The sequence below is a fragment of the Oncorhynchus mykiss genome, chromosome 16 (genome assembly GCF_057628025.1).
Source record: "Oncorhynchus mykiss isolate SJ-2025 chromosome 16, ASM5762802v1, whole genome shotgun sequence".
NCBI lineage: Eukaryota > Metazoa > Chordata > Actinopteri > Salmoniformes > Salmonidae > Oncorhynchus > Oncorhynchus mykiss.
The window spans coordinates 51,057,979-51,084,525 of NC_143037.1; the positions used below are offsets into that span (position 1 = coordinate 51,057,979).

A 26,547-nucleotide genomic window follows, 5' to 3' on the forward strand; every position below is an offset into this window, starting at 1 on the left:
ATACAGTAGACGCTTCTCCTGACAAACAGAGTTGGCTTCTTCTTCACATTGCCTGTCATCCATTAGATATACACATATTGACCACTGAAGTATGGCCATTACCACACTGTTAAAACAAACTCAGGTCATAACTCAAACCTGCACATAAACACAATGATGAATACTACAAATTGTATATTCACCACACACACTTTAGATACAGCATTTATTACAGACAGCTTTTAGTGCACAAATCTGGCAATGTACAATACAATGGTAAATAAGACCAAAAAGCAATGTTTGGGCCAGTGGGAAGAAAATGAGATTAGGAGGCTACACAAATAATTATATCCCAATAGAGGCTATACATACACTACCACTCAAAAGTTTGGGGCCACTTAGAAATGTCCTGCTTTTTTAAAGAAAAATCACATTTTTTGTCCATTAAAATAACATCAAATTGATCATAAATACAGTGTAGACATTGTCAATGTTGTAAATGACTATTATAGCTGGAAATGGCTGATTTGTAATGGAATATCTACAGAGGCCCATTATCAGCAACCATCACTCCTGTGTTCCAATGGCACGTTGTGTTAATTCAAGTGCATCATTTATCAAGAGGACATGTACATTAGAGTGTCTAGTTTGAGAAACAGACACCTCACAAGTTCTCAACTGGCAGCTTCATTAAATGGTACCCGAATAACACCAGTCTCAAAGTCAACAGTGAAGAGGCGACTCTGGGATGCTTTCCTTTTTATTGACCAGTCTGAGGTATGGCTTTTTCTTTGCAACTCTGCCTAGAAGGCTAACATCCCGGTGTCGCCTCTTCACTGTTGACATTGAGACTGGTGTTTTGAGGGTACCATTTAATGAAGCTGCCAGTTGAGGACTTGTGAGGTGTCTGTTTGTCAAACTAGACACTCTAATGTACTTGTCCTCTTGCTCAGTTGTGCACTGGGGCATCCCACTCCTCTTTCTATTCTGGTTAGGGCCAGTTTGTGCTGTTCTGTGAAGGGAGTAGTACACAGCGTTGTACAAGATCTTTAGTTTCTTGGCAATTTCTCACATGGAATAGCCTTCATATCTCAGAACAAGAATAGACTGATGAGTTTCAGAAGAAAGTTTTGTTTCTAGCCATTTTGGGCCTGTAATAGAACACACAAATGCTGATGCTCCAGATACTCAACTAGTCTAAAGAAGGCCAGTTTTATTGCTTCTTTACCAGAACAACAGTTTTTAGCTGTGCTAACATAATTGTAAAAAGGGTTTTCTAATGATCAATTAGCCTTTTAAAATGATAAACTTGGATTAGCTAATACAACTTGCCATTGGAACACAGGAGTGATGGTTTCTGATAGTGGGCCTCTGTATGCCTACGTAGATTTTCCATAAAGAATCTGCTGTTTCCAGCCACAATAGTCATTTACAACATTAACAAGGTCTACACTGTATTTCTGATCAATTTGATGTTATTTCAAATGGACGAAAAAAAGTGCTTTTCGTTCAAAAACAAGGACATTTCTAAGTCACCCCAAACTTCTGAACGGTGGTGTAAATCATATTTTTGGCAGTGTAAAAGTAACCAATTATCAATGATGTCATGTCACAAACGGAACACAGGATTACTATCTGCAGGTTGTCTGGTACTCACATAGGTAAAAAATAAACACGTTTGTGGGAGAAAACAAACATTCATCTTCATGAAGTACTGTCCATAAATATTGCCAATGCTCTGGTTATTAAATATACACATTCATGAAAGAGTGAAACAAAAGACATTGAAGAAAGAACATAACTCTGCATCACTGAACCAGCTCTCCATAGGACTTCATCATTGGTTGTACTGCCTCACAATAAGCCAATACGAATACATTATTTGAGGACAAGCGGTGTTACAATAATAGGTTCTGTTGTCTTCAGTGTGAGCTTGGGTGGATAATACCCAGTACAAACGATGCCAGTACAACAGAGCATAAAACATCCTCAATAAATAGTCACTTGATATGAAATAGTCATACCAAGTCATTTGGTATATTTCATAGTTTTCCAATGTGGGAGTGCAGTGGAGATTGACAGTTTGGAATGCTTTCTCTTTTTCATTGCGAAGGCACATGAGCCAGCTGCAGGTTGGGTCTTTCTGGGCTACCGCCATCTTCGTCTTGGTCCACATCTGAGCTGTGCTCATCAGAGCTCTCAGTCTCAGAACAGTCATGGGGCACATTCTCATATGCCTCCTCGTCCATTAGCTCTTCTTTTACGCTGAGAAGAAAAGTCATGATGAGGAAAAAAGATACTTATGGTGACTTCTGAAACTGAGAACCGTTTCTCCTTTACCAGATCTAGTTTTAAAATGGTGATGAAACACTCACAGGGGGTGCATAGGGTACTGCTCTTCACTGCTGTCACTGTAGGATCCATTCCCATACCAGAGAGTTGCATTCATCTCTTCCTGCTGGAACATATAGGGCAGAGAGCTCAGAGAGGGAGCGCCTATGAAAGCTGGGTTGAATGGAGGTATACTACTATCTAGCCATTCAGCCTGAAAAGATACACGCCATAGGTTTATAGCATAATGACACAAATAAAGGTTTAGCACTCAATTAAAGCAATCTGAAGAGTATTGCGTGTACTTACCTTAGGAGTAAGGGAAGCTGAGCTGTGACCATGGCCAGTGTTATCTCTTCTGAAAGATCTGCAGTTACACATAAACACACTTTATTTTATTTAACAAAAACACTGACTGGGAAGTAGAGGAAAAACATAATATCCTCACAGGACATTGTTATATTAATTACGTGGTTTCTACAAGTACAACACCAACAGAAATGCAGGTTTGACATGTTAAGAAACAGAGACATACAGGGAGCTATACTGAAGAGACCGAGCATGTTAAATGTACCCTTCACCAGCAGGCTTCTGGGGCCTTCTCCTCTGGAACTCCATCTCATCAACTGTCCACACAGCTCCTTTTACATTCTCCACTCGCACAAAACACTTGTGGAGGCTGAGGTTGTGTCTCACTGCATTCTGCAGAGTCACGAAGAAGAACATACAGTATTAAAAACACACACAGCTTCAAGGTAAGGACAAGAACATTCTTCCATAAGAGTTGTTCTAATACCATTAAACATTTCTAAAGACTCATGAATATGGCATACAGTGGAGGCTGCTGAGGGGAGGACAGCTCATAATAATGGCTGTCATGGAGTCAATGGAGTGGTATCAACCACATGGAAACCACATCTTTGATGCGTTTGATACCATTTCATTGACCGCATTCCAGCCATTCTTATGAGTCATCCTCCCTTCAGCAGCCTCAACTGATGGCATAGCAACTAAACATAGCACAAGGATATTCTTATACATGTAAATAACCCCATAAATTGGCATAGCCAAATACCTTCCATGTTGCTGCATTGCGTCTGAAATATGCAAACGTTTGTGTGAACCAATTGTAGATTTCATTTAGTGTCAGCTGCTTATAGGGTGATTCAAATATTGCCTAAATTATGCAAACACAAAGAAAGACAATTAGCAAATGATAATCATCACTACATACGGTATTTGAGGAACAAAACAACTGGTATAGCTAACATTTAGTCAGAGGGTAAACCAGGGTGAAATAAAATACACGGATTCCTTACCTGTCTTATTAGGGCTGCATATGTAAATGGTGGTCTAACTTCCGTACTGATGTAGAACTCTTTATTCTGAACAATATCTGTTAAAAGGAATTAGAAACGTTTTTGAATAAAATCAATACTTAAAGCCAAACAAATAGATAAACCATTAAAGGCATAACAGTAGTTCAAAGAATATGTAGCCCACCACCCTCATTAGATTCAGCATCCCACTGCTAACTCACCTTGGTTCATGTTCTTGCTGTACTTGTCTGAGTACCGTCTCCTACCAGGGCTCACAGTGAGCAGGGTGTTGGGAGTGATGATAGAGGAGGTCGGGGGAGGTGTCAGGGGTGTGGAAGGAGCAGTGGCACTTTGAGACAAGCTCATGGGAGGAAGCACCTTGGGAAATGTCACCTGGGAGAAGGCAACATTGGGCATAAGATCCACCTGAAAAATCAAAAGCAATGATTCATTTAAACTCAGTACAGAGAACACAGCTGTAGGGAATGCAAAATTGAAAGTGATTATTCTACCATTGTGGCTAATACTTGTCTGACTGTTGGTAACCTGATTTGAATTAAATATATGGCCACTAATACTCCACAGACTTACTGTTGGTGTTGCTGGTTTTGACATTTGCTCAGAGGATTTGAGGTGAGACATCATGGCTTGCAGACGCTCTCTGTCTTTTTTCAACTGCATTGGGAAGATATAAAAAAAAGATGTAATGTAAAGTCGATCCTGTACAATGAATGGGCTTGATTTAAGCAAACGTCAACTGTACCTGCAGTTCTAGCTGCTGAACAACCTGCATCTGCACTCGACACTGTGCTGTACTCTTGTCATCCAGTGTATGTTCACCGTTCAGATGTCTGGGAGAAAAACACATTCCCATGACAAGTCAAGATAACATTCAGAATGGGAAAGGGGGATACCTAGTCAGTTGTACAGCTGAATACATTCAACTGAAATGTGTCTTCCACATTTATCCCAACCCCTTTGAATCAGAGAGGTGCGGAGAGCTGCCTTAATCAAAACCACTACAACGCAGTGTTGTTATTACATTAGGAGACTGACTTTAAATTTGTCTCTCTGACAAAATTAATAGAGGAGGAGAAACTCACTTGAGAAAAGCCTGAAAGTCTCCAAAGACCGCCTCACAGCCAGACCATTTGCACATGCCATGTCCATAGAGAGGGTGAGTGTTTTGTGAGTGATCATCCACAGGACCACTGCAGAGAGACACATCTTCAATGTTACCCTTCAGGAAGAGGTTGGTCAGATGATAATTAATAAACACTGTTCTAGAATGGCTAATCACCTATCTTTCTTCTTTAGGGGCTGTGATTTATGATTCCCATTAGTGGTGGACTGCTGGCTGTGGAGCAGGTTCTTCTGAAAAGTGGCTGGATACTCACCACCAGAGGGCAGGCTTGTACTATACTCACACCCTTTCACTAAACCTCAGAGAAATACACAAGTACATATCATATTAATTCATTCAGCCGAATAAATTAAATATCTTAGCCCAACAACAACAACAACAAGTATAGCAGCAAGCAGCCATGGTGGAAGAGAACAACAACAACAAGCTAAGAATAGATTAAAGGTAGGGGCTTGGTGGTAGACACTTACCCTGAGCTGTAGAGGGGCTCATGGAGGGCAGGACAGACAGGAGACCCTGTCTCTGGAGGCTGAGGAGGTGCTGCTGTTGGACTTGCAAGAACTGCTGCTGGATGACCATGTGCTGGGCTGTTAGCTGCTGTGATGGGGGGGGGGGGGGGTCGATACAGTTACATATCGAGATATAATTTGACGATACGTTGTATCGTTGACAATATTGCAATATTATTTTGCGCTAGTTGGCTGTACCTGCATCAACACTACAGTATTTTCCCCATCTTTTTAAATTGGGAGCCAATTTGTTTTCAGCCCTTTTATTTACATGACTGATCAACACTCGTTCTCATGTCTATCTCTTCCCCTTCTGCAGCACAAATATGGCGAGCAATATGTTTGGACCATGGAATGGTAATTTAATCACAGTATTAAATCGCAAATCACAGTATTGAATCGCAATACATATCGTATCGGCACCCAAGTATCGTGACAATAACGTATCATGAGGTCCCTGGCAATTCCCAGTCCCAAAGAATATACTATAATAATAATAATAATAATAATAATAATAATAATAATAATATATGGATTTGATATAGTGCCTTGGAACATTTGGTTGAAGGCAAAATACAGACATTTGACAAAAAAGATGTAGGCCGGCCTACCTCTTGCTCTGACTTCTCAGCATGCTTCTGCTGTAGGAGCTGGGCGTTGAACTGGTCCTGCTGTTTCTGGCAGAGATCCTGTATGTGTTGCTGTAGAAGAAATGTCGAGTTAATGGAAGATCATGAGGAAATACAGCTCTCACTTTCAAGCCATCAGTATCTTACGAGGATCCTCATGGGAACAAAATGAATAGGTGACAATACAGAGAAACAAAACTAAAAAGTGCTGCTGATAATATTACAATTAAAGAATGACACAATAAAGCATCTAAATGCAGATTGAGACAGTGTGGTAGAATGATGTGATTACCTGGTGTAACATGAGTGCTTTCTGCTGCTGGAGCAGGGCCTGGATCTGCTGTGGGTTGAGGACCTGCTGCAGTGTCTGCTGAAGAGTCTCCACCGGAGGTGTCATCATAGACACAGAGACTGGAACCTGCCAACAACACAAGTTGAGCACAGATTAGACCTAGTCTAGCCTGAAAATAACAGACAAATAATGCCAACAACACCATTAAAAAGTGTTTTTGGAAGACCCCCAAAAATATAGAAACAGCCTCCACTAGGCATCCAGCAATTACCTCTCCCTCTCCGCCTTACACTCACTGCTCTGGGGATGTTTACAGTAAACATAAACAGAATAATTAAAGCTGAATCGATATATAAATAATGAATACAAAGCCAGGGATGCAGGGCAAGTTTTGCAAAAACAGAACTCTGCATTGCATTTTAATTTAGGTCTGAACCACAAACAAACAGTTCCCACTAAGACTGGCTCTGTTTTGGATCCAGTAAACAAACTGCTGGAGGATGTCACAGAGGCTCTAGGCTAACAATAACAGTGGATGGATTGCAGTGGAGAACGCCCTTTCCCACACTGACTAAACGTGCACTGGCATAGGTGCTCAGTGTTCACTAAGGTCCTTATAGACCTATACTATATATGAGACCTATGGCTTTACATAACTTAAAGCAGAAGGTAAAATAATTGCATCAGCTGGACTTGAACTTAAACATCTGCATTACAGAAAAAAACCTTAAGGGAACCAGATAGTCGCTGTATATATGGCATGGAAATGGGCCATCTTCTTTTGTGTGCACACCATCAACAAAACAAAAGCCTGCGCCTAACCTAATCCTTGTTTCCATGACGGCAGGGCAGACAAGTCCAAACATCTTTTGTTATTGTCGATGACAAACATCTTTTGTTATTGTTATTGTCGAGGACAGAAACCCACATACCCATGAAGGACAGTATAAACACTGGGCTAGTCTTCATATTGAGGTCTGCATTCTAAGACTACTGTTGCCAAACACAAGATACATGCCTTTCTGAAACCCTGAAAATATGATCATACTTTTCATACAACAGACCCTTATACTTAATCTTTCTCTGAGCTGAGATGTAACAAACCGTAAGTAACCAAAGGCAACAACCAACACACCCATGAAGGACAGTATAAACACTGGGCTAGTCTTCATATTGAGGTCTGCATTCTAAGACTACTGTTGCCAAACACAAGATACATGCCTTTCTGAAACCCTGAAAATATGATCATACTTTTCATACAACAGACCCTTATACTTAATCTTTCTCTGAGCTGAGATGTAACAAACCGTAAGTAACCAAAGGCAACAACCAACACACCCAAACCCCAACCTACAATGCACAAATGGAATATAAACTACAACACCAGAGTAGGGAAAATGCTTGAAAGAGGCAATAAAGAGCCAAGGAAATGTTTATATGACTTAAGCAAATAACCTCGGATTACATGGCACAATTACATTATAAATATGTTAGGTCACTGAGTAGTAACACATGCACAATCATTCTGACTAACACAGTCACAATTACTAGCTAGGTCATTAGTTAGCAACATATATATAAGTGACGAACAGTGTTGCATTTTAACATTTAATATAGCCGTTTCCACCAAGCATATTCAACCAATGTACATACCAGTAAACAAAGAAATAAGTATTATCTTTCTAAATGTAGAAATAGGCTAGTTGCTGAAATGACAATCAAGCAGACAAACCTGATCAAGTCCATTTACAGTGGTTGTCTTTGGCAGTCAGAGAAACGCAGGATGGAAAGAGACCGAGAGAAGCAAGCCGTGCACAACGTTAGGCTGTCTGGCAATCTGACAGAGTGCTTGTGTGCATAAACAAAACTAGCCAATAACAAAGATCCTTCCTCCTTCACCAATCACAAAGTGCCTCTGCAGTCTATCTGCACTGCCGTTGGCTCAGAGCTCAGTTTAGCTAGCTTACCCACCATACAAACAAAGAAATATGCTAAATGTGCTAATTTGAGAACACACATCCTTTAGTCTGGAAAGTAAGCATGTGCCACACGTTATAAAATAAGTTTGGTAACCTGGTTTTGCTGCTGGCTGTCAGCCCCGGAACCCTCTGGAGTTGGAGTCTGAGTGCTCAGCCAATCGTCCCTTTCAGCACTGTCCCCATTCTCTGTCTGATTGGCTGGACTGGTGCAGGTTGTCTGCTCTGACCCAGACTCATGCATCTGGACTCACTGACCTGAGAAAAGAACAAGAACACCAGAGCTCTAAAATCAGAAGCTGGATATAGGATGAAAAATGGGCTACTTCATGTAAATTCACAATGTCTCTCCACAACACTGATTTTATGCTACATTTATTTTGAACAATTCCATATGCACATGGTACAATTTCTGATCTCATCCAAGAAACATTCACTAAGGTTGCAGATGAGCAGAGAGACAAGGTTACAAGACAACAGTTTCCCTCTTGCCAAGATAAACCATCTACCCTACCAGAAGGAGTAGGAGATATTTGTTAAGTAGCTGATTGCTACCATGGCTACGGTAAATAAAGGGGCCATGGGTTGGTGTTTATGAGCAAACACGTTGTCCTTCTGGAGCAATTTAACATTAACCAGGAGGTGCGATAAACAGATCTGGCAGGTAGCACAATACTGCATTAAAGGGAGGGCCATGTGTATACAGCTGGGGGAGTGTTCGATACAATAGCAACACAGCAAACATAAACACCAACAGACAATCTGAAGACAAACAAGCTCTTAGAACTGGGAAGATTCAAATGTCCACAACTGCTAAAAACTGAGATAAATTTGCTGAATGTATTTAGGCTCGTCTACATACACTACTACATGACCAGAAGTATGTGGATGATTTCTGTTTGGCCCCCGCTTTGTGCACGGAGGCATTGGCATGCTTAAACAGGAAAGGGACTTCCCCAAACTGTTACCACAAAGTTGGAAGCACGGAATTGTCTATAATTTCATTGTATGCTGTAGCATTATGATATCCCTTTACTGGAACTAAGGGGCCTAACCCGAACTATGAAAAACAGCCTCAGACCATTATTCCTCCCCCACCAAACTTTACAGTTGGCACTATGCATTGGGGCAGGTAGCGTTCTCCTGCCATCCACCAAACCCGGACTCGTCTGTCGGACTGCCAGATGGTGAAGTGCGATTTATCACTCCAGAGAATGCGTTTCCGCTGCTCCAGAGTCCAATTGTGGCGAGCTTTACACTACTCCAGACGACGCTTGGCATTGCGCATGGTGATCTTAGGTTTGTGTGCAGCTGCTCAGCCATGTAAACCCATTTCATGAAGCTTCCAACAAACAGTTATTGTGCTGACGTGGCTTGACGTGATTATTTTTTACACGCTATGCGCTTCAGCACTTGGCGGTTCCGTTCTGTGAGCTTGTATAGCCTACCACTAGTTGGTTGAGCCGTTGTTGCTCTTAGAGGTTTCCACTTCACAACAACAGGACTTACAGTTGACCGGGGCAGCTCTAGCTGGGCAGAAATTTGACAAACTGACTTGTTGGATAGGTGGCATCCTATGACGGTGCCACATTGAAAGTCACTGAGCTCCTCATAAGGCCATTCCATTGCCAATGTTTGTCTATGGGGATTGCATGGCTGTGTGCTTGGTTTTATACACCCGTCAGCAATGGGTGTGACTGAAATAGCCGATTCCACTAATTTGAAGGGGTGTCCACATACGTTTGTATATATAGTGTACTTCTGAATAAAACTGAAACATAGGCTACCCAACTGTAAGATGCATTATAAACTGGGTGGTTCCAGCCTTGAATGCGGATTGGCTGACAGCCGTGGTCTATCAGACCATATACCCAAGTCTAAGAGCTGTGTCCATCGTGCATAAGAACAGCCCTTAGCCGTGGTATATTGGCCATATATACCACACCCCTCCTGCCTTGATGCTTAATTATACCATGGCATTGTTTAATACTCCATTGCACGGTAGAATTCAAATGACTACAGTTCATTTTTAACGTTTTATTTGAGCTGCTATTGAAAGCAGTATTGGTATCGTTGAATTAGATGTTCATAATAGCAAGCTATGATTTATAGTTTGGTTAGCTAAACTAGCAAATCTGTTTGGCTACCACAGAAACGACTGTAGCTATCTAGTAAACTTGCTAGCTACTTCAGTGGATGTTGAACACATTTCTACTGGCAAATGAACACATTTCTATTGGCAAATGTGTTCAATTGTAGCCATGGTATAAAATGGATAATCAACTGGGCTCTATGCGTTCTCTGAAAAATAATGCAACTCCGTGAAAGGTCAGACCCACTCCGCCAGCGCGTCGTACGTGGATTGGAACACACCTACGTCGTTCATTGTTTTCCATAGAACGGATAGCCCCTCATTGACTATCCCCACGTATTGGATTGTGTATTAATTCGGACTTCTGTACCTATTCTTCTTTTCATTCCACAGCAAGGCTGATTTCTGATTATTTTAGGCAACGGCAGCCATGGGTGTATTTGCGCACAAGTGTTTCATCGTGTTGTGCCCGTCAGCATACCCGATCTGTCGGATCCAGTAAGTTACTGCTAGCACAGCAGACAGCAACACAAACTAGGTTTTTTTAGGGTAGACGTGAATCCTCTGAATACCTACTTCAACTTTCAGTACAGACAACATATGCCTAGATACACCAATGAAACAATGCATTTCAACCCTGATTCCTAGATGCAGCCCACCATAGTTCTATAATACAGATTAATGAGAGAAATAAAGAACACTAGCTATAGAAATGTCAAATTATAACAAATCACAAACGAGAATGGGTTCTAGCCAAAATATCCAAACAACTAACCTGCACGTCTTTACAATACACTATCCTTACCTTGGCAGAAAAGTCACAGCGCTGTAGGTGTTCAGCTGAGTTCAACGAGTTCAAGGCAGTAGCGAAAAATGTGTGTGTGTGTAGCCTATGTGCACTGTGCACACATGAACAGGTGCTGTGTTTTAACATGCCTGTTTGCATAAACACAAACACTCGGCAAATAGAACAGGGGCAAACCATATACACAGGGAATATCTACATTCTGTTCATTTTATTGAATGCACATTGCACTGTCTAATGTTCAGCTCTTTTTTTACTTTTTGGGGATCAACATTTTCCCTCGATTTCCTTTGGGAGGCTAAACTTTTTTAATGACAACTATCATTCAGAGTTACAAACAAAAGGCGTTGTGTGACTGCACCAAGGCATTGGCCATTGTTCCCAAACTGGCGGCACGCGGGTGGTTTTATTTTGCAATAAAACATTTATATAACATTTTTTTGGTGTGGAATGTTCATGGTTGGACATAAAATACTGCAAAAACACCAGGAAATCAGCTCCAAGTGATATTCATTTAACAAATCCGTTCAAGTATTCCCACGTTCCCAAGTATTCCCACGTTCCCAAGTATTCCCAAGACACGTGGTCGAATACAAATGTAAGCAAGCTTTGAAATGGTTTTACTCAAACATATCTTGCGGTCATTTTTCAGTCTATAAGTTATTTTGAATTATGTTTCTAGTTGATGATCTCTGCATTAGGCTATCTTTACAAAGTGAAATGTATTCACCATTCACTTGCATGCTAAGTTTACCACTCTGGGGAACAATTACGGGACAATGCAAATAGAAACAAGCTAATGTGAAATTCAACAGATGGTATTCAGTTAACATTTGCATAGCTGGCCCACAGTAAGTTTTGATTAATTGCCATTTTCATAAACCATGCAGGTGGATGATGCTAGACTATATCATCTTTTGTTTCCGTGGAAGAGACAAGGATAGTGATTCTCTACCAGGATCCCTTAAAAAAATGATTGACACAAAGCCAACACACTCCATCTAAACTCTATTATAGATTCGCTTGAGCAGCAGTGTAAGATTAAGCATAGGTTGTGTCAGCCAGGTTGACTGGTCCCTAAATTATCATAATATGCTGTAGGCCTACATCATCTATCCTGAAAAAATACATTGCCACCCTTACGGAAACCATGCAACAAACACACATGCAAAACAGCCTGGGGTGAGTTTCAGCACATTACATACACTGCTCAAAAAAATAAAGGGAACACTAAAATAACACATCCTAGATATGAATGAATGAAATATTCTTATTAAATACTTTTTTCTTTACATAGTTGAATGTGCTGACAACAAAATCACAAATTTGATTTCCATTGATAATTTTTATCAACCCATGGAGGTCTGGATTTGGAGTCACACTCAAAATGAACGTGGAAAACCACACTACAGGCTGATCCAACTTTGATGTAATGTCCTTAAAACAAGTCAAAATGAGGCTCAGTAGTGTGTGTGGCCTCCACGTGCCTGTATGACCTCCCTACAATGCCTGGGCGTGGCGGATGATCTCCTGAGGGATCTCCTCCCAGACCTGGAGTAAAGCATCCGCCAACTCCTGGACAGTCTGTGGTGCAATGTGGCGTTGGTGGATGGAGCGAAACATGATGTCCCAGATGTGCCCAATTGGATTCAGGTCTGGGGAACGGGCGGTCCATAGCATCAATGCCTTCCTCTTGCAGGAACTGCTGACACACTCCAGCCACATGAGGTCTAGCATTGTCTTGCATTAGGAGGAACCCAGGGCCAACCGCACCAGCATATGGTCTCACAAGGGGTCTGAGGATCCCATCTCGGTACCTAATGGCAGTCAGGCTACCTCTGGCGAGCACATGGAGGGCTGTGCGGCCCCCCAAAGAAATGCCACCCCACACCATGACTGACCCACCGCCAAACCGGTTATGCTGGAGGATGTTGCAGGCAGCAGAACGTTCTCCACGGCGTCTCCAGACTGTCACGTCTGTCACGTGCTGTGTGAACCTGCTTTCATCTGTGAAGAGCACAGGGCGCCAGTGGCGAATTTGCCAATCTTGGTGTTCTCTGGCAAATGCCAAACGTCCTGCACGGTGTTGGGCTGTAAGCACAACCCCCACCTGTGGACGTCGGGCCCTCATACCACCCTCATGGAGCCTGTTTCTGACCGTTTGAGCAGACACATGCACATTTGTGGCCTGCTGGAGGTCATTTTGCAGGGCTCTGGCAGTGCTCCTCCTGCTCCTCCTTGCACAAAGGCGGAGGTAGTGGTCCTACTGCTGGGTTGCTGCCCTCCTACGGCCTCCTCCACGTCTCCTGATGTACTGGCCTGTCTCCTGGTAGCGCCTCCATGCTCTGGACACTACACTGACAGACACAGCAAACCTTCTTGCCACAGCTCGCATTGATGTGCCATCCTGGATGAGCTGCACTACCTGAGCCACTTGTGTGGGTTGTAGACTCTGTCTCATGCTACCACTAGACTGAAAGAACCGCCAGCATTCAAAAGTGACCAAAACATCAGCCAGGAAGCATAGGAACTGAGAAGTGGTCTGTGGTCGCCACCTGCAGAACCACTCCTTTATTGGGGGTGTCTTGCTAATTGCCTATAATTTCCACCTGTTGTCTATTCCATTTGCACAACAGCATGTGAAATGTATTGTCAATCAGTGTTGCTTCCTAAGTGGACAGTTTGATTTCACAGAAGTGTGATTGACTTGGAGTTACATTGTGTTGTTTAAGTGTTCCCTTTATTTTTTTGAGCAGTGTATAATGTTAAAGGGATAGTTCACCCAAATCACATAATGGTTCCCTTACCCCGTGAGCAGTCTATAGACAAGGTATGACAGCATTTATTTAGCCAAGATAGTCCACTCAGTAACAATTGCCACTATTTTCCAGGGAGTCCTGGGTTCCATAGAATCAATAAAAACATATACAGCATACCCATTGGCATACATATAAAATCCCAGCATACATCATATGCAGCAGCATACAAAACCTCACTTGAATTACAGCAATACAGTGGGACAAAAAAGTATTTAGTCAGCCACCAATTGTGCAAGTTCTCCCACTTAAAAAGATGAGAGAGGCCTGTAATTTTCATCATAGGTACACTTCAACTATGACAGACAAAATGAGAAAAAAATCCTGAAAAATCACATTGTAGGATTTTTTATGAATTTATTTGCAAATTATGGTGGAAAATAAGTATTTGGTCAATAACAAAAGTTTATCTCAATACTTTGTTATATACCCTTTGTTGGCAATGACAGAGGTCAAACGTTTTCTGTTGCTGGTATTTTGGCCCATTCCTCCATGCAGATCTCCTCTAGAGCAGTGATGTTTTGGGGCTGTTGCTGGGCAACACGGACTTTCAACTCCCTCCAAAGATTTTCTATGGGGTTGAGATCTGGAGACTGGCTAGGACCTTGGAATGCTTCTTACGAAGCCACTCCTTCATTGCCCGGGCGGTGTGTTTGGGATCCTTGTCATGCTGAAAGACCCAGCCACGTTTCATCTTCAATGCCCTTGCTGATGGAAGGAGGTTTTCACTCAAAATCTCATGATACATGGCCCCATTCATTCTTTCCTTTACACGGATCAGTCGTCCTGGTCCCTTTGCAGAAAAACAGCCCCAAAGCATGATGTTTCCACCCCCATGCTTCACAGTAGGTGTGGTGTTCTTTGGATGCAACTCAGCATTATTTTTCCTCCAAACACGACGAGTTGAGTTTTTACCAAAAAGTTATATTTTGGTTTCATCTGACCATATGACATTCTCCCAATCTTCTTCTGGATCATCCAAATGCTCTCTAGCAAACGTCAGACGGGCCTGGACATGTACTGGCTTAAGCAGGGGGACACGTCTGGCATTGTAGGATGAGTCCCTGGAGGCGTAGTGTGTTACTGATGGTAGGCTTTGTTACTTTGGTCCCAGCTCTCTGCAGGTCATTCACTAGGTCCCCCCCGTGTGGTTCTGGGATTTTTGCTCACCGTTCTTGTGATCATTTTGACCCCACGGGGTGAGATCTTGCGTGGAGCCCCAAGATCGAGGGAGATTATCAGTGGTCTTCCATTTCCTAATAATTGTATGTCTTCCATTTCCTAATAATTGCTCCCACAGTTGATTTCTTCAAACCAAGCTGCTTACCTATTGCAGATTCAGTCTTCCCAGCCTGGTGCAGGTCTACAATTTTGTTTCTGGTGTCCTTTGACAGCTCTTTGGTCTTGGCCATAGTGGAGTTTGGAGTGTGACTGTTTGAGGTTCTGGACAGGTGTATTTTATACTGAAAACAAGTTCAAACAGGTGCCATTAATACAGGTAATGAGTGGAGGACAGAGGAGCCTCTTAAAGAAGAAGTTACAGGTATGTGAGAGCCAGAAATCTTGCTTGTTTGTAGGTGACCAAATACTTATTTTCCACCATAATTTGCAAATAAATTAATAAAAAAAATTCTACAATGTGCTTTTCTGGAGAAAAAAAATCTCATTTTGTCTGTCATAGTTGAAGTGTACCTACGATGAAAATTACAGGCCTCTCTCATCTTTTTAAGTGGGAGAACTTGCACAATTGGTTGCTGACTAAATACTTTTTTGCCCCACTGTATGTACTGCTCTTTTGAAGGCGGACATGGAAGCTAGCTGTCATGTGGATAAGTCCAGCTTGTTCCTGAGCAATGGGCCAAAGACCTGCAGACTGCCTTGAAAGGCCATGTTTTAAACTGATGGTTGTGCCAGTAGTTGCAGGTCCCATTGGTCATATGCTTTGACTGCTGCTCCAGAGGATGGGTGGAGACTCCCACCTGAATAGGTCTGACATTTATTCAGGCAGTTTGTACTGTCGCCTTGAAAACTGTCACTAGGGTATTGTAACGGATCCTGACCGTCAGTGGCTCGATTCCAGCTTTTTGCAGAAGAAACTCTGTCTTTATGTGTCCCCTCTGTCCGGTCATGTTGATGATACGCTGTAGCTGGTTAAGACATGTCTTATTGCCCTGATGTAAGGTGGGAAGACATACTGTGGCACATTAGTCCAGGTGAGTTGTTATCATGGTGTGGTAAAATGTCAGGATGATGTCCTTGGAGACGAAGTCCCTTGCCCTTTTTAGAGCGCCAAGCCCAGACTGTAGTTTCCCTGTGACCAGGATGACATGTTCAGTCCAGTGTAGCTGTGGACCCAATTTTAACCCCAGGTACTTTATAGTGTTTACTTGTTCATAAATGTTTTGTCCATCTGTTATTGTGACACACAGGCAAAAGTATCTCAACTTTTGTGGGTTGCCAAACAGCATTGCCTTGATCTTCTGAGGGTGTAGGTAGAGCTTGTTGTAAGCGAACCAAGCTGATGCCCTCTTGATGTCATTTGACACTGACTCCTCACACTCCCTGGTGGTATTAGCGGAGTAATACAGGACTGTGTCATCTGCATATACACTACTGGTCAAAAGTCTTAGAACACCTACTCATTCAAGGGGTTTTCTTTATTTGTACTATTTTCTACATTGTATAATAAGTGAAGACATCAAACCTATGAAATAACACATATGGAATCATGTAGTAACCAAAAATCAAAATATATTTCATATTTGAGATTCTTCAAATAGCCACCCTTTGCCTTGAAGGCAGCTTTGCACACTCTTGGCATTCTCTCAACCAGCTTAATGAGGAATTATTTTCCAACAGTCTTGAAGGAGTTCCCACATGTGCTGAGCACTTGTTGGCCGCTTTTCCTTCACTCTGCCGTCCGACTTATCCCAAACCATCTCAATTTGGTTGAGGTCGGGTGATTGTGGAGGCCAGGTCATCTGATGCAGCACTCCATCACTTTCCGTCTTGGTAAATAGCCCTTACACAGCCTGGAGGTGTGTTGTGTCATTGTCCTATTGAAAAACAAATTATAGTTCCACTATGCCAAAACCAGATGGGATGGCGTATTGCTGCAGAATGCTGTGGTAGCCATGCTGGTTAAGTGTGCCTTGAATTCTAAATAAATCACAGACAGTGTCACCAGAAAAGTACCCCCACACCATAACACCTCCTCCTCCATGCTTTAAGGTAGGAAATAGACATGCTGAGATCATCCGTTCACCCACATCGAGTCTCACAATGACACTGCAGTTGGAATCAGGTCCACTGGTCTAATGTCCATTGCTCATGTTTCTTGGCCCAAGCAAGTCTCTTCTTATTATTTGTGTCCTTTAGTAGTGGTTTCTTTGCAGCAATTCAACCATGAAGGCCTGATTCACACAGTCTCCGCTGAATAGTTGATGTTGAGATTAGAGGTCGACCGATTAATCGGAATGGCTGATTAATTAGGGCCGATTTCAAGTTTTCATAACAATCGGTATATTTGGGCGCCAATTTTTTTATACCTTTATTTAACTAGGCAAGTCAGTTAAGAACACATTCTTATTTTCAATGACGGCCTAGGAACGGTGGGTTAACTGCCTTGTTCAGGGGCAGAACAATGGATTTTCACCTTGTCAGCCCGGGGGATCCAATCTTGCAACCTTACAGTTAACTAGTCCAACGCAATTAACAACCTGCCTCTCTCTCGTTGCACTCCACAAGGGGACTGACTGCCTGTTACGCGAATGAAGTAAGCCAAGGTAAGTTGCTAGCTAGCATTAAACCTATCTTATAAAAAACAATCAATCATAATCACTAGTTAACTACACATGGTTGATGATATTACTAGATATAATCTAGCGTGTCCTGCGTTGCATATAATCTGACTGAGCATACAAGCATACAAGTATCTGACTGAGCGGTGGTAGGCAGAAGCAGGCGCGTAAACATTCATTCAAACAGCACTTTCGTGCGTTTTGCCAGCAGCTCTTCGTTGTGCGTCAAGCATTGCGCTGTTTATGACTTCAAACTCCCGAGATGAGGCTGGTGTAACCGAAGTGAAATGGCTAGCTAGTTAGCGCACACTAATAGCGTTTCAAACGTCACCCGCTCTGAGCCTTCTAGTAGTTGTTCCCCTTGCTCTGAATGGGTAACGCTGCTTCGATGGTGGCTGTTGTCATTGTGTTGCTGGTTCGAGCCCAGGGAGGAGCGAGGAGAGGGACGGAAGCTATACTGTTACACTGGCAATACTAAAGTGCCTATAAGAACATCCAATAGTCAAAGGTTAATGAAATACAAATGGTATAGAGGGAAATAGTCCTATAATTCCTATAATAACTACAACCTAAAACTTCTTACCTGGAAATATTGAAGACTCATGTTAAAAGGAACCACCAGCTTTCATATGTTCTCATGTTCTGAGCAAGGAACTGAAACATTAGCTTTCTTACATAGCACATATTGCACTTTTACTTTCTTCTCAAACACTTTGTTTTTGCATTATTTAAACCAAATTGAACATGTTTCATTATTTACTTGAGGCTAAATTGATTTTATTGATGTATTATATTAAATTAAAATAAGTGTTCATTCAGTATTGTTGTAATTGTCATTATTACAAATTAATAAATAAAAATTGGTCGATTAATCAGTATCTGCTTTTTTTGGTCCTCCAATAATTGGTATCGGCGTTGAAAAATCATAATCGGTCAACCTCTAGTTGAGATGTGTCTGTTACTTGAACTCTGTGAAGTATTTCTGTGGGCTGCAATTTCTGAGGCTGGTAACTCTAATGAACTTATCCTCTGCAGTAGAGGTCCCTCTGGGTCTTCCTTTTCTGTGGCGGTCCTCATGAGAGCCATTTTCATCATAGCACTTGATGGTTTTTGCGACGGCACTTGAAGAAACTTTCAAAGTCCTTGAAATGTACTCTATTGACTGACCTTCGTGACTTAAAGTAATGATGGACTGTCATTTCATTTTGCTTATTTGAGCTGTTCTTGCCATAATAATACCAAATAGGGCTAACTTCTGTATACCCCCCTACCTTGTCACAACACAACTGATTGGCTCAAACACATTAAGGAAAGAAAGTCTACATATTTACTTTTAACAAGGCACACCTGTAAATTGAAATGCATTCCAGGTGACTACCTCACGAAGCTGGTTGAGAGAATTCCAAGAATGTGCAAAGCTGTCAAGGCAAATGATGTCTCTTTGAAGAAGCTGAAATATAAAATCTATTTTGATTTGTTTTAACACTTTTTTGGTTACTACATGATTCCAAATGTGTTATTTCATAGTTTTGATGTCTTCTCTATAATTCTACAATGTAAAAAATAATAAAAAGAAAAACCCTTGAATGAGTAGGTGTTCTAAAACTTTTGATCAGCAGTGTATATGTATACACCATTTCTCCAGCACTGATGGAAGGTTATTTATGTAAATACAGAATAGCAGGGTCCAAGCACACTCCTTTGTGGTACTCCATTCACCACAGGTACCTGGCCTGACTGCATGTTTTGCAGTTTAGTGTACTGACTCCACCCCTGTAAGTATGATGTGAACCACTTGATTGCAATGCTGTCAAAGCCTAGTTTCTCAAGCTTCCTCAGGAGTGTGTGGTGGTGAACAGCGTCAATAGCTTTCTCCAGATCCAAGAAGAGTGCTGCTGTGACCTCCTGGCTGTTACACGCAGACTATGTCCTCTACAACCCTTTGCATGGCTGTAGATGTGCTGTGTATCTTCCTAAAACCGCTTTGATAGCTGTAAATAGGCTGTTGAGTGAGAAATAGTTAGCAACCTGGGTGTGAACCAGCCTTTCCCTGGTACCTGGAAACAGTGCCAGGGAAACTAAACCAAAGCATGGCTTGCTGTCATACCTTGTCCATAGACTGCTTACAGGGTAAGAAAACCTGTGTATAATTTGGCTGAACTATTCCTTTCATGTTTTTCTGAGTGTACACCTGCCAGATATACACCTGCCCTACTGGAAACTCTGTGCAGAAGTTAGCAATGAATTCAAGATGTGGCATATAAAGCAATGGGCATAGTATGTGTGGGAGCCACATCATTCCAATGCACGGGGCCACATATCCATGAATCAGATTGCCAAACAAAACAGGGACAGTCCATTGGTCTAAAGAAGCTGCATACATATTCTTAGTGTTGTTGAAGTGGGCTCTTTCACAGCGAAAGAACAATAAATACATTGTTTTTGCTTTTTTGCTTTGTTAGTTCGATAGCTATCTACAACAACATACGGACCATCATGATTTACCTTGCTAACTAGTTATTAAAGTTATGCTAACTCCAAATGCTGAAGCTAACGTTAACCAGCTAGTAACGTTAATGTAGCGAACGGCTAGTTGCAGTCGTAGCTAGGTAAGTTATCGATAGGCTGGACAATAGAACGAGTCAAAATTCACCCAAGGCTGAAAAATGGCAATAGAACGTTGCCTAAGCTGGAACACTAGCACGAGCCCATAGCAAATTAATTGAATCGAATGTTACCAGGGCCTATTTTGACTGGAATTAGTCTTAGAATTCCATTTGGCCTAAATGGCACAAAAAAAACATATCCCTTCTCATATTACCACTACAATTTGTTATTGTTATTAAACTGAAGAAAAAAATAACTCTTGTAGAAAGTAAACATACGCACCTCGATGGTGTCAACTGCGCATTATGAGGAAGTAGGAAACAAATTGCAGCTAAGGACTATTTTTGGTCTAGCGATCGATGACAATGAGATACACTGCCCAGCCTTACATAATTAGAAAGAAGAGATTATCCTGATTAGAATGGTGTCCTACTTGAAAGAAACAAAATATACACATTGAGAGATATTTGGCGAAATAGACATACATACCCGTATTTCCCCAAAACAATGGCAGTCAAAGTTCTAAGAACAGTCTTTTATTTAACCAGTTTACCATTTATCTACTACCACTTGCCATTTTGTGTTCGTAATCTAGCGATTAAGAGCTTTGGGCAGTAACCAAAAGGTGGCTAGTTCGAATCCCCAAACGGACTAGGTGAAAAATCTGTCGATGCACTGTTGAGCAAGGCTTTTAACCTTAGTCACTCTGGATAAGAGCATCTGCTACATGAATAAAATGTTAACTAGGCCTCTATGTGAAAGCGTGGCAATAATTTATTAACTTTTCATTATTCACAGATCTACTCCTCTGATGACATGGCAGGCAGGTTGGCAGACAGACTCCTGATGGCAGGCAGCACACTCACAAAAACAAACTACTCAGCAAAGCAAAGGCTCTTGAGAGCTTCCAGATTTAAACTCATAAACTGCGTTTATTTTCAGCAAACTTAACATGTGTAAATATTTGTATGAATGTAACAAGATTCAACAACTGAGACATAAACTGAACAAGTTCCCTGAACAACAGATCCAGACATGCTCAATGGGATTGAGATCCGGGCTCTTCGCTGGCCATGGCAGAACACTGACATTCCTGTCTTGCAAGAAATTACACACAGAACGAGCAGTATGGCTGGTGGCATTGTCATGCTGGAGGGTCATGTCAGGATGAGCCTGCAGGAAGGGTACCACATAAGGGAGGAGGAAGTTATTGCCTGCAATGACAACAAGCTCAGTCCGATGATGCTGTGACACACCGCTCCAGGCCATGACGGACCCTCCAAATCGATCTCGCTTCAGAGTATAGGCCTTGGTGTAACGCTCATTCATTTGACGATAAACACGAATCTGACCATCACCCCTGGTGAGACAAAACCGCGACTCGTCAGTGAAGAGCACTTTTGCCAGTCCTGTCTGGTCCAGCAACGGTGGGTTTGTGCCCATAGGCGACGTTGTTGCCGGTTATGTCTGGTGAGGACCTGCCTTACAACAGGCCTAAAAGCCCTCAGTCCAGCCTCTCTCAGCCTATTGCAGACAGTCTGAGCACTGATGGAGGGATTGTGCGTTCCTGGTGTAACTCGGGCAGTTGTTGTTGCCATCCTGTACCTGTCCCGCAGGTGTGATGTTTGGATGTACTGATCCTGTGCATGTGTTGTTACACGTGGTCTGCCACTGTGAGGACGATCAGTTGTTCGTCCTGCCTCCCTGTTGTGCGGTCTTAGGTGTCTCACAGTACGGACATTGCAATTTATTGCCCTGGCCACATCTGCAGTCCTCATGCCTCCTTGCAGCATGCTTAAGGCACGTTCACGCAGATGAGCAGAGACCCTGGGATTCTTTCTTTTGGTGTTTTTCTGAGTCAGTAGAAAGGCCTCTTTAGTGTCCTAAGTTTTCATAACTGTGACCTTAATTGCCTACCGTCTGTAAGCTGTTAGTGTCTTAACGACCATTCCACAGGTGCATGAATTGTTTATGGTTCATTGAACAAGCATGGGAAACAGTGTTTAAACCCTTCACAATGAAGATCTGTGAAGTTATTTGGATTTTTTCTAATTATCTTTGAAAGACAGGGTCCTGAAAAGGGGACGTTTCTTTTTTTTTGCTGAGTTTATCATTTAAAAAAAGCTACTTTTTAGTGTCTGTGTCCAGTGTCTGTGTTTATATGTTAAGAGGGTGTTACTTTCGCAGATAATGTCATCCATCCGTCCCTTTCCACACTACTAACTCAAGAGGAAGGGCTGATAAGGCATTTACAGATTACTGTGAAGTAATATAATGATGATTCATGTTTATTATTACGTGTTTTTATGCTCATGTTTTGAAATTATACTTCATTACTGTAACAATTATCAATAAGCCTGAACGTTAATTCAGTCGCCTCTGGTCGAAAAAAAACGTAATTTCCTAGTACATCGCCCAAAAGCAACACAGGCCTAATACAAGATAAATAGCTACCTGTAAAGTAATGAGTGACCATTTTAGAAAATCATGGGACATATAGTCTTTGGTTGCATGCTATTTTATGTCAATAATTTTGCTGCTATTGCAGCATAACTTTAGACCGTCCCCTCGCCCATACCCGGGCGCGAACCAGGGACCCTCTGCACACATCAACAACAGTCACCCACGAAGCATCGTTACCCATCGCTCCACAAAAGCCACGGCCCTTGCAAAGCAAGGGGAACTACTAGTTCAAGGTCTCAGAGCAAGTGACGTCACCGATTAAACCGCTATTTAGCGCGTACCACCGCTAACCTTGCTAGCCGTTTCACATCCGTTACACTCACCCCCCTTTTGACCTCCTCCTTTTCCCGCAGCAACCAGTGATCCGGGTCAACAGCATCAATGTAACAGTATAATTTTAGACCGTCCCCTCGCCCATACCCGGGCTCTGCACACATCAACAACAGTCAACAACAGTCACCCTTGAAGCATCGTTACCCATCGCTCCACAAAAGCCGCGGCCCTTGCAGAGCAAGGGGAACTACTAGTTCAAGGTCTCAGCGCAAGTGACGTCACCGATTGAAACGCTATTTAGCGCGTACCACCGCTAACTAAGCTAGCCGTTTCACATCCGTTACACTATAGCCTATAATTGAAGCTTTGTGGTCTTATGCTGTCATCTTTAAATATTTTGCAATTAAAATGTATTAATTCACATAAAGTACATTGGTGAAGCAGATGAGAAATACAGTGTATTTTTCTTATTAATTCCTAAGATCAGTCTCAAACCTGCCCCACCTATCCCAGCCAATTGCTGGACTTTCACATTTAGGTTACTAGGTCACATCCAGTTCAAACCACATTTGAAAAATAAAATGTGGCTTGTTTATCAAGTGTTCTGCCTTGCAATAATAAATATCTGAATAAATAACAATCAAAATTATATTTAGTACTATAATGGTATTTACTAACATAATATAATTACAAAAATAATTTAAGTGTTCTAGGCTACCCTACCCAAGAACTAGGGTTAAAGCTAAAATAGGTAGGGCTAAAATAGGTTATACCTAGGGTTAGGGTTAAGGCTAAAATAGGTTAAACATAGGGTTAGGGCTAAAATAGGTTATACCTAGGGTTTTTAAGGCAAAAAAAAAAACAGTAGTTTGTAGCTCTCTTGCTCCTCCCTGTGGCCTTCTGTGGGTACTACATAACTCCTTCGTGACACTTGATAGGCTCAATCTGAGGTAGCAACTGCATCAGATCTATAAATCAATGAGCTATACCTATCCATTTTGTTTGCAATTCCATGAACCTGCGCAGCATTCGATGCCTATTAACAAACAGATTTCGACGCATATCAAATTACCCAGCAGCCATTTAGAAACAACAAATCGTTAAAAAAAAGTTATTTCTTAATTAAAAATGTATTCTGGCTGTTTAAAATCAGCTACATCTTGAAAAAGAGGCCAGTGACATGCGTTTTGTTTAGGTTTACACCTTTTTCTGAAAGTAATTATGGTTAACCATGACCAGAAAATGTTTAACGGCTCTGCGCCAGCCATCGTTTAGCACTGTAGGTCACACAACAAAGTGTGCCGAGGCGAACATTGAGTTTGCTCACTAAGTAACCGTAACCTTGTTTAACCAGTTAGAGCTCTAGGGGCGCTATTTCATTTTTGGATAAAAAACGTTCCCGTTTTAAGCGCGATATTTTGTCACGAAAAGATGCTCGACTATGCATATTCTTGACAGTTTTGGAAAGAAAACACTCTGAAGTTTCAGAATCTGCAAAGATTTTGTCTGTAAGTGCCCCAGAACTCATTCTACAGGCGAAACCAAGATGATGCATCACCCAGGAATTAGCAGAATTTCTGAAGCTCTGTTTTCCATTCTCTCCTTATATGGCTGTGATTGCGCAAGGAACGAGCCTACACTTTCTGTCGTTCGCCCAAGGTCTTAGCAGCATTGTGACGTATTTGTAGGCATATCATTGGAAGATTGGCCATAAGAGACTACATTTTCCAGAGGTCCGCCCGGTGTCCTTTGTCTAAATTTGTGCGTAATCTTCAGGTGCGGTCATTTTCTCCTGGGATTCAGGAGAGAAAGCATGTATCCAAGAACGATGTATCAATGAAGAGATATGTGAAAAACACCTTGAGGCTTGATTCTAAAAAACGTTTGCCATGTTTTCAGTCGATATTATGGAGTTAATTTGGAAAAAAGTTTGCGTTTTGAGGACTGAATTTATGGATTTTTTTTGGTAGCCAAATGTGATGTATAAAACGGAGCTATTTCTAATACACAAGGAATCTTTTTGGAAAAACTGAGCATCTGCTATCTAACTGAGAGTATCCTCATTGAAAACATCAGAAGTTCTTCAAAGGTAAATGATTTTATTTGAAGGCTTTTATGTTTTTGTTAATGTTGCGTGCTGGATGCTAACGCTAATGCTAACGCTAAATGCTAACGCGAAATGCTAACTCTAGCTAGCTACTTTTACACAAATGATTGTTTTCCTATGGTTGAGAAGCATATTTTGAAAATCTGAGATGACAGTGTTGTTTACAAAAGGCTAAGCTTGAGAGATGGCATATTTATTTCATTTCATTTGCGATTTTCATAAATAGTTAACGTTGTGTTATGCTAATGAGCTTGCTGATAGATTTACACAATCCTGGATACAGGGGTTTTTTCATAGCTAAACGTGACGCAGAAAACGGAGCGATTTGTCCTAAACAAATAATCTTTCAGGAAAAACTGAACATTTGCTATCTGAGAGTCTCCTCATTGAAAACATCTGAAGTTCTTCAAAGGTAAATGATTTTTTTGAATGCTTTTCTGTTTTTTTGTGTAAATGTTGCCAGCTGAATGTTAATGCTAAATGCTACGTTAGCCATCAATACTGTTACACAAATGCTTGTTTTGCAATGGTTGAGAAGCATATTTTGAAAATCTGAGATGACAGTGTTGTTAACAAAAGGCTAAGCTTGAGAGATGGCATATTTATTTCATTTCATTTGCGATTTTCATGAATAGTTAACGTTGCGTTATGGTAATGAGCTTGAGTCTGTATTCACGAACCCGGATCCGGGATGGGGAGATCAGAAAGGTTAACAATAGAGAAGCAGGCCTTGTGACGTAGAAGAATGGGCCGGGAATAGAACGTTTGGAAGACGAGTTGGTGCCACCGTGCTCAATAGAACTAAAATAAGGCCTGTTTTTTCGCGATTATTTCAAAACTACGGCAAGCAGTTGGGACATGTGGTCATTTAAGAAACTGGGCTTCACGGCGGATGCAATGAAGTCGTTTTTAAAAAGCGTTGTTAAAAATGTAATGTGTCTAGCCTATTATCGAACAACATTAGAATTAGTTAGCTACTCAATAGTACTGCACTTGAGAAATAGTGGTTTGTTAGCTGTTAAAATAAACCCCATCGTTGTTATTTAGCTAGACAGTCATTAGCCAGCTAGTTACAGTAGGTATCTAAACAACAATGGGGTTGTTGTTGTTTACCGCTAATGTTGGCTAGCTAGGCTAACGAGATAAACAAATGTAATTAGCTATCCAAAAGCAAATTCATGTAATTAGGGTAGCAAGCATACATTTAACTTACCAGGGCATCAATTTGTAGCATGTGCTACTATTTGGCACGACTCGTTGAACAAGATAAGAAGCGATTGACAGACTCCCTCAGCAACAAGCTAACGTTTACTCAACTCGGATCAACAGTTCCAGCAGGAGTGGACACTGTCACTAGACAGTGCAGTTGGGCGTTTGTTCATGACGAGACCATGATGACATCACA

At 41.6% G+C, this 26,547-nt stretch overlaps 1 protein-coding gene across 50 annotated transcripts; it reads right to left on the reverse strand.

The window, feature by feature from the left end:
• Window positions 1–191: 191 nt before the first annotated feature.
• Window positions 192–26,544, reverse strand: LOC110492168 (forkhead box protein P1-B). 50 transcript variants are annotated; one of them, XR_016487333.1, is made up of 17 exons: window positions 26,356–26,544; window positions 8,277–8,437; window positions 6,204–6,329; window positions 5,894–5,983; window positions 5,244–5,370; window positions 4,930–5,065; window positions 4,733–4,840; window positions 4,393–4,480; window positions 4,221–4,304; window positions 3,851–4,055; window positions 3,630–3,706; window positions 3,386–3,487; window positions 2,885–3,012; window positions 2,620–2,677; window positions 2,355–2,434; window positions 907–2,244; window positions 192–642 (listed from the first exon to the last, which is right to left on the reverse strand). XR_016487333.1 is itself a non-coding variant. In XM_090203163.1 (16 exons), the coding sequence occupies exons 2-16, from the start codon at window positions 8,421–8,423 to the stop codon at window positions 2,082–2,084; spliced, it is 1,719 nt and encodes a 572-aa protein (XP_090059289.1). In that variant the 5' UTR covers window positions 8,424–8,437; window positions 26,356–26,544; the 3' UTR covers window positions 192–2,081. The 50 variants fall into 50 exon arrangements, 37 of the variants coding, with proteins under 37 accessions (XP_090059289.1, XP_090059285.1, XP_021421907.2 ...); XR_016487331.1 differs by having other exon boundaries at window positions 2,355–2,437; XR_016487334.1 differs by having other exon boundaries at window positions 26,345–26,518.
• Between the last annotated feature and the right edge of the window lie 3 nt (window positions 26,545–26,547).

Excerpts from the sequence above, each read along its gene's own strand:
- LOC110492168 (XM_021566228.3), bottom strand. The coding sequence starts at position 8,423 with ATGCATGAGTCTGGGTCAGAGCAGACAACCTGCACCAGTCCAGCCAAT. Across the intron at positions 6,330-8,276 it reads ACAGCCAGCAGCAAAACCAG|GTTCCAGTCTCTGTGTCTAT; the intron begins GTTACCAAACTT and ends TGTTGTTGGCAG. Across the intron at positions 3,707-3,850 it reads CAGCAAGAACATGAACCAAG|ATATTGTTCAGAATAAAGAG; the intron begins GTGAGTTAGCAG and ends TCCTTTTAACAG.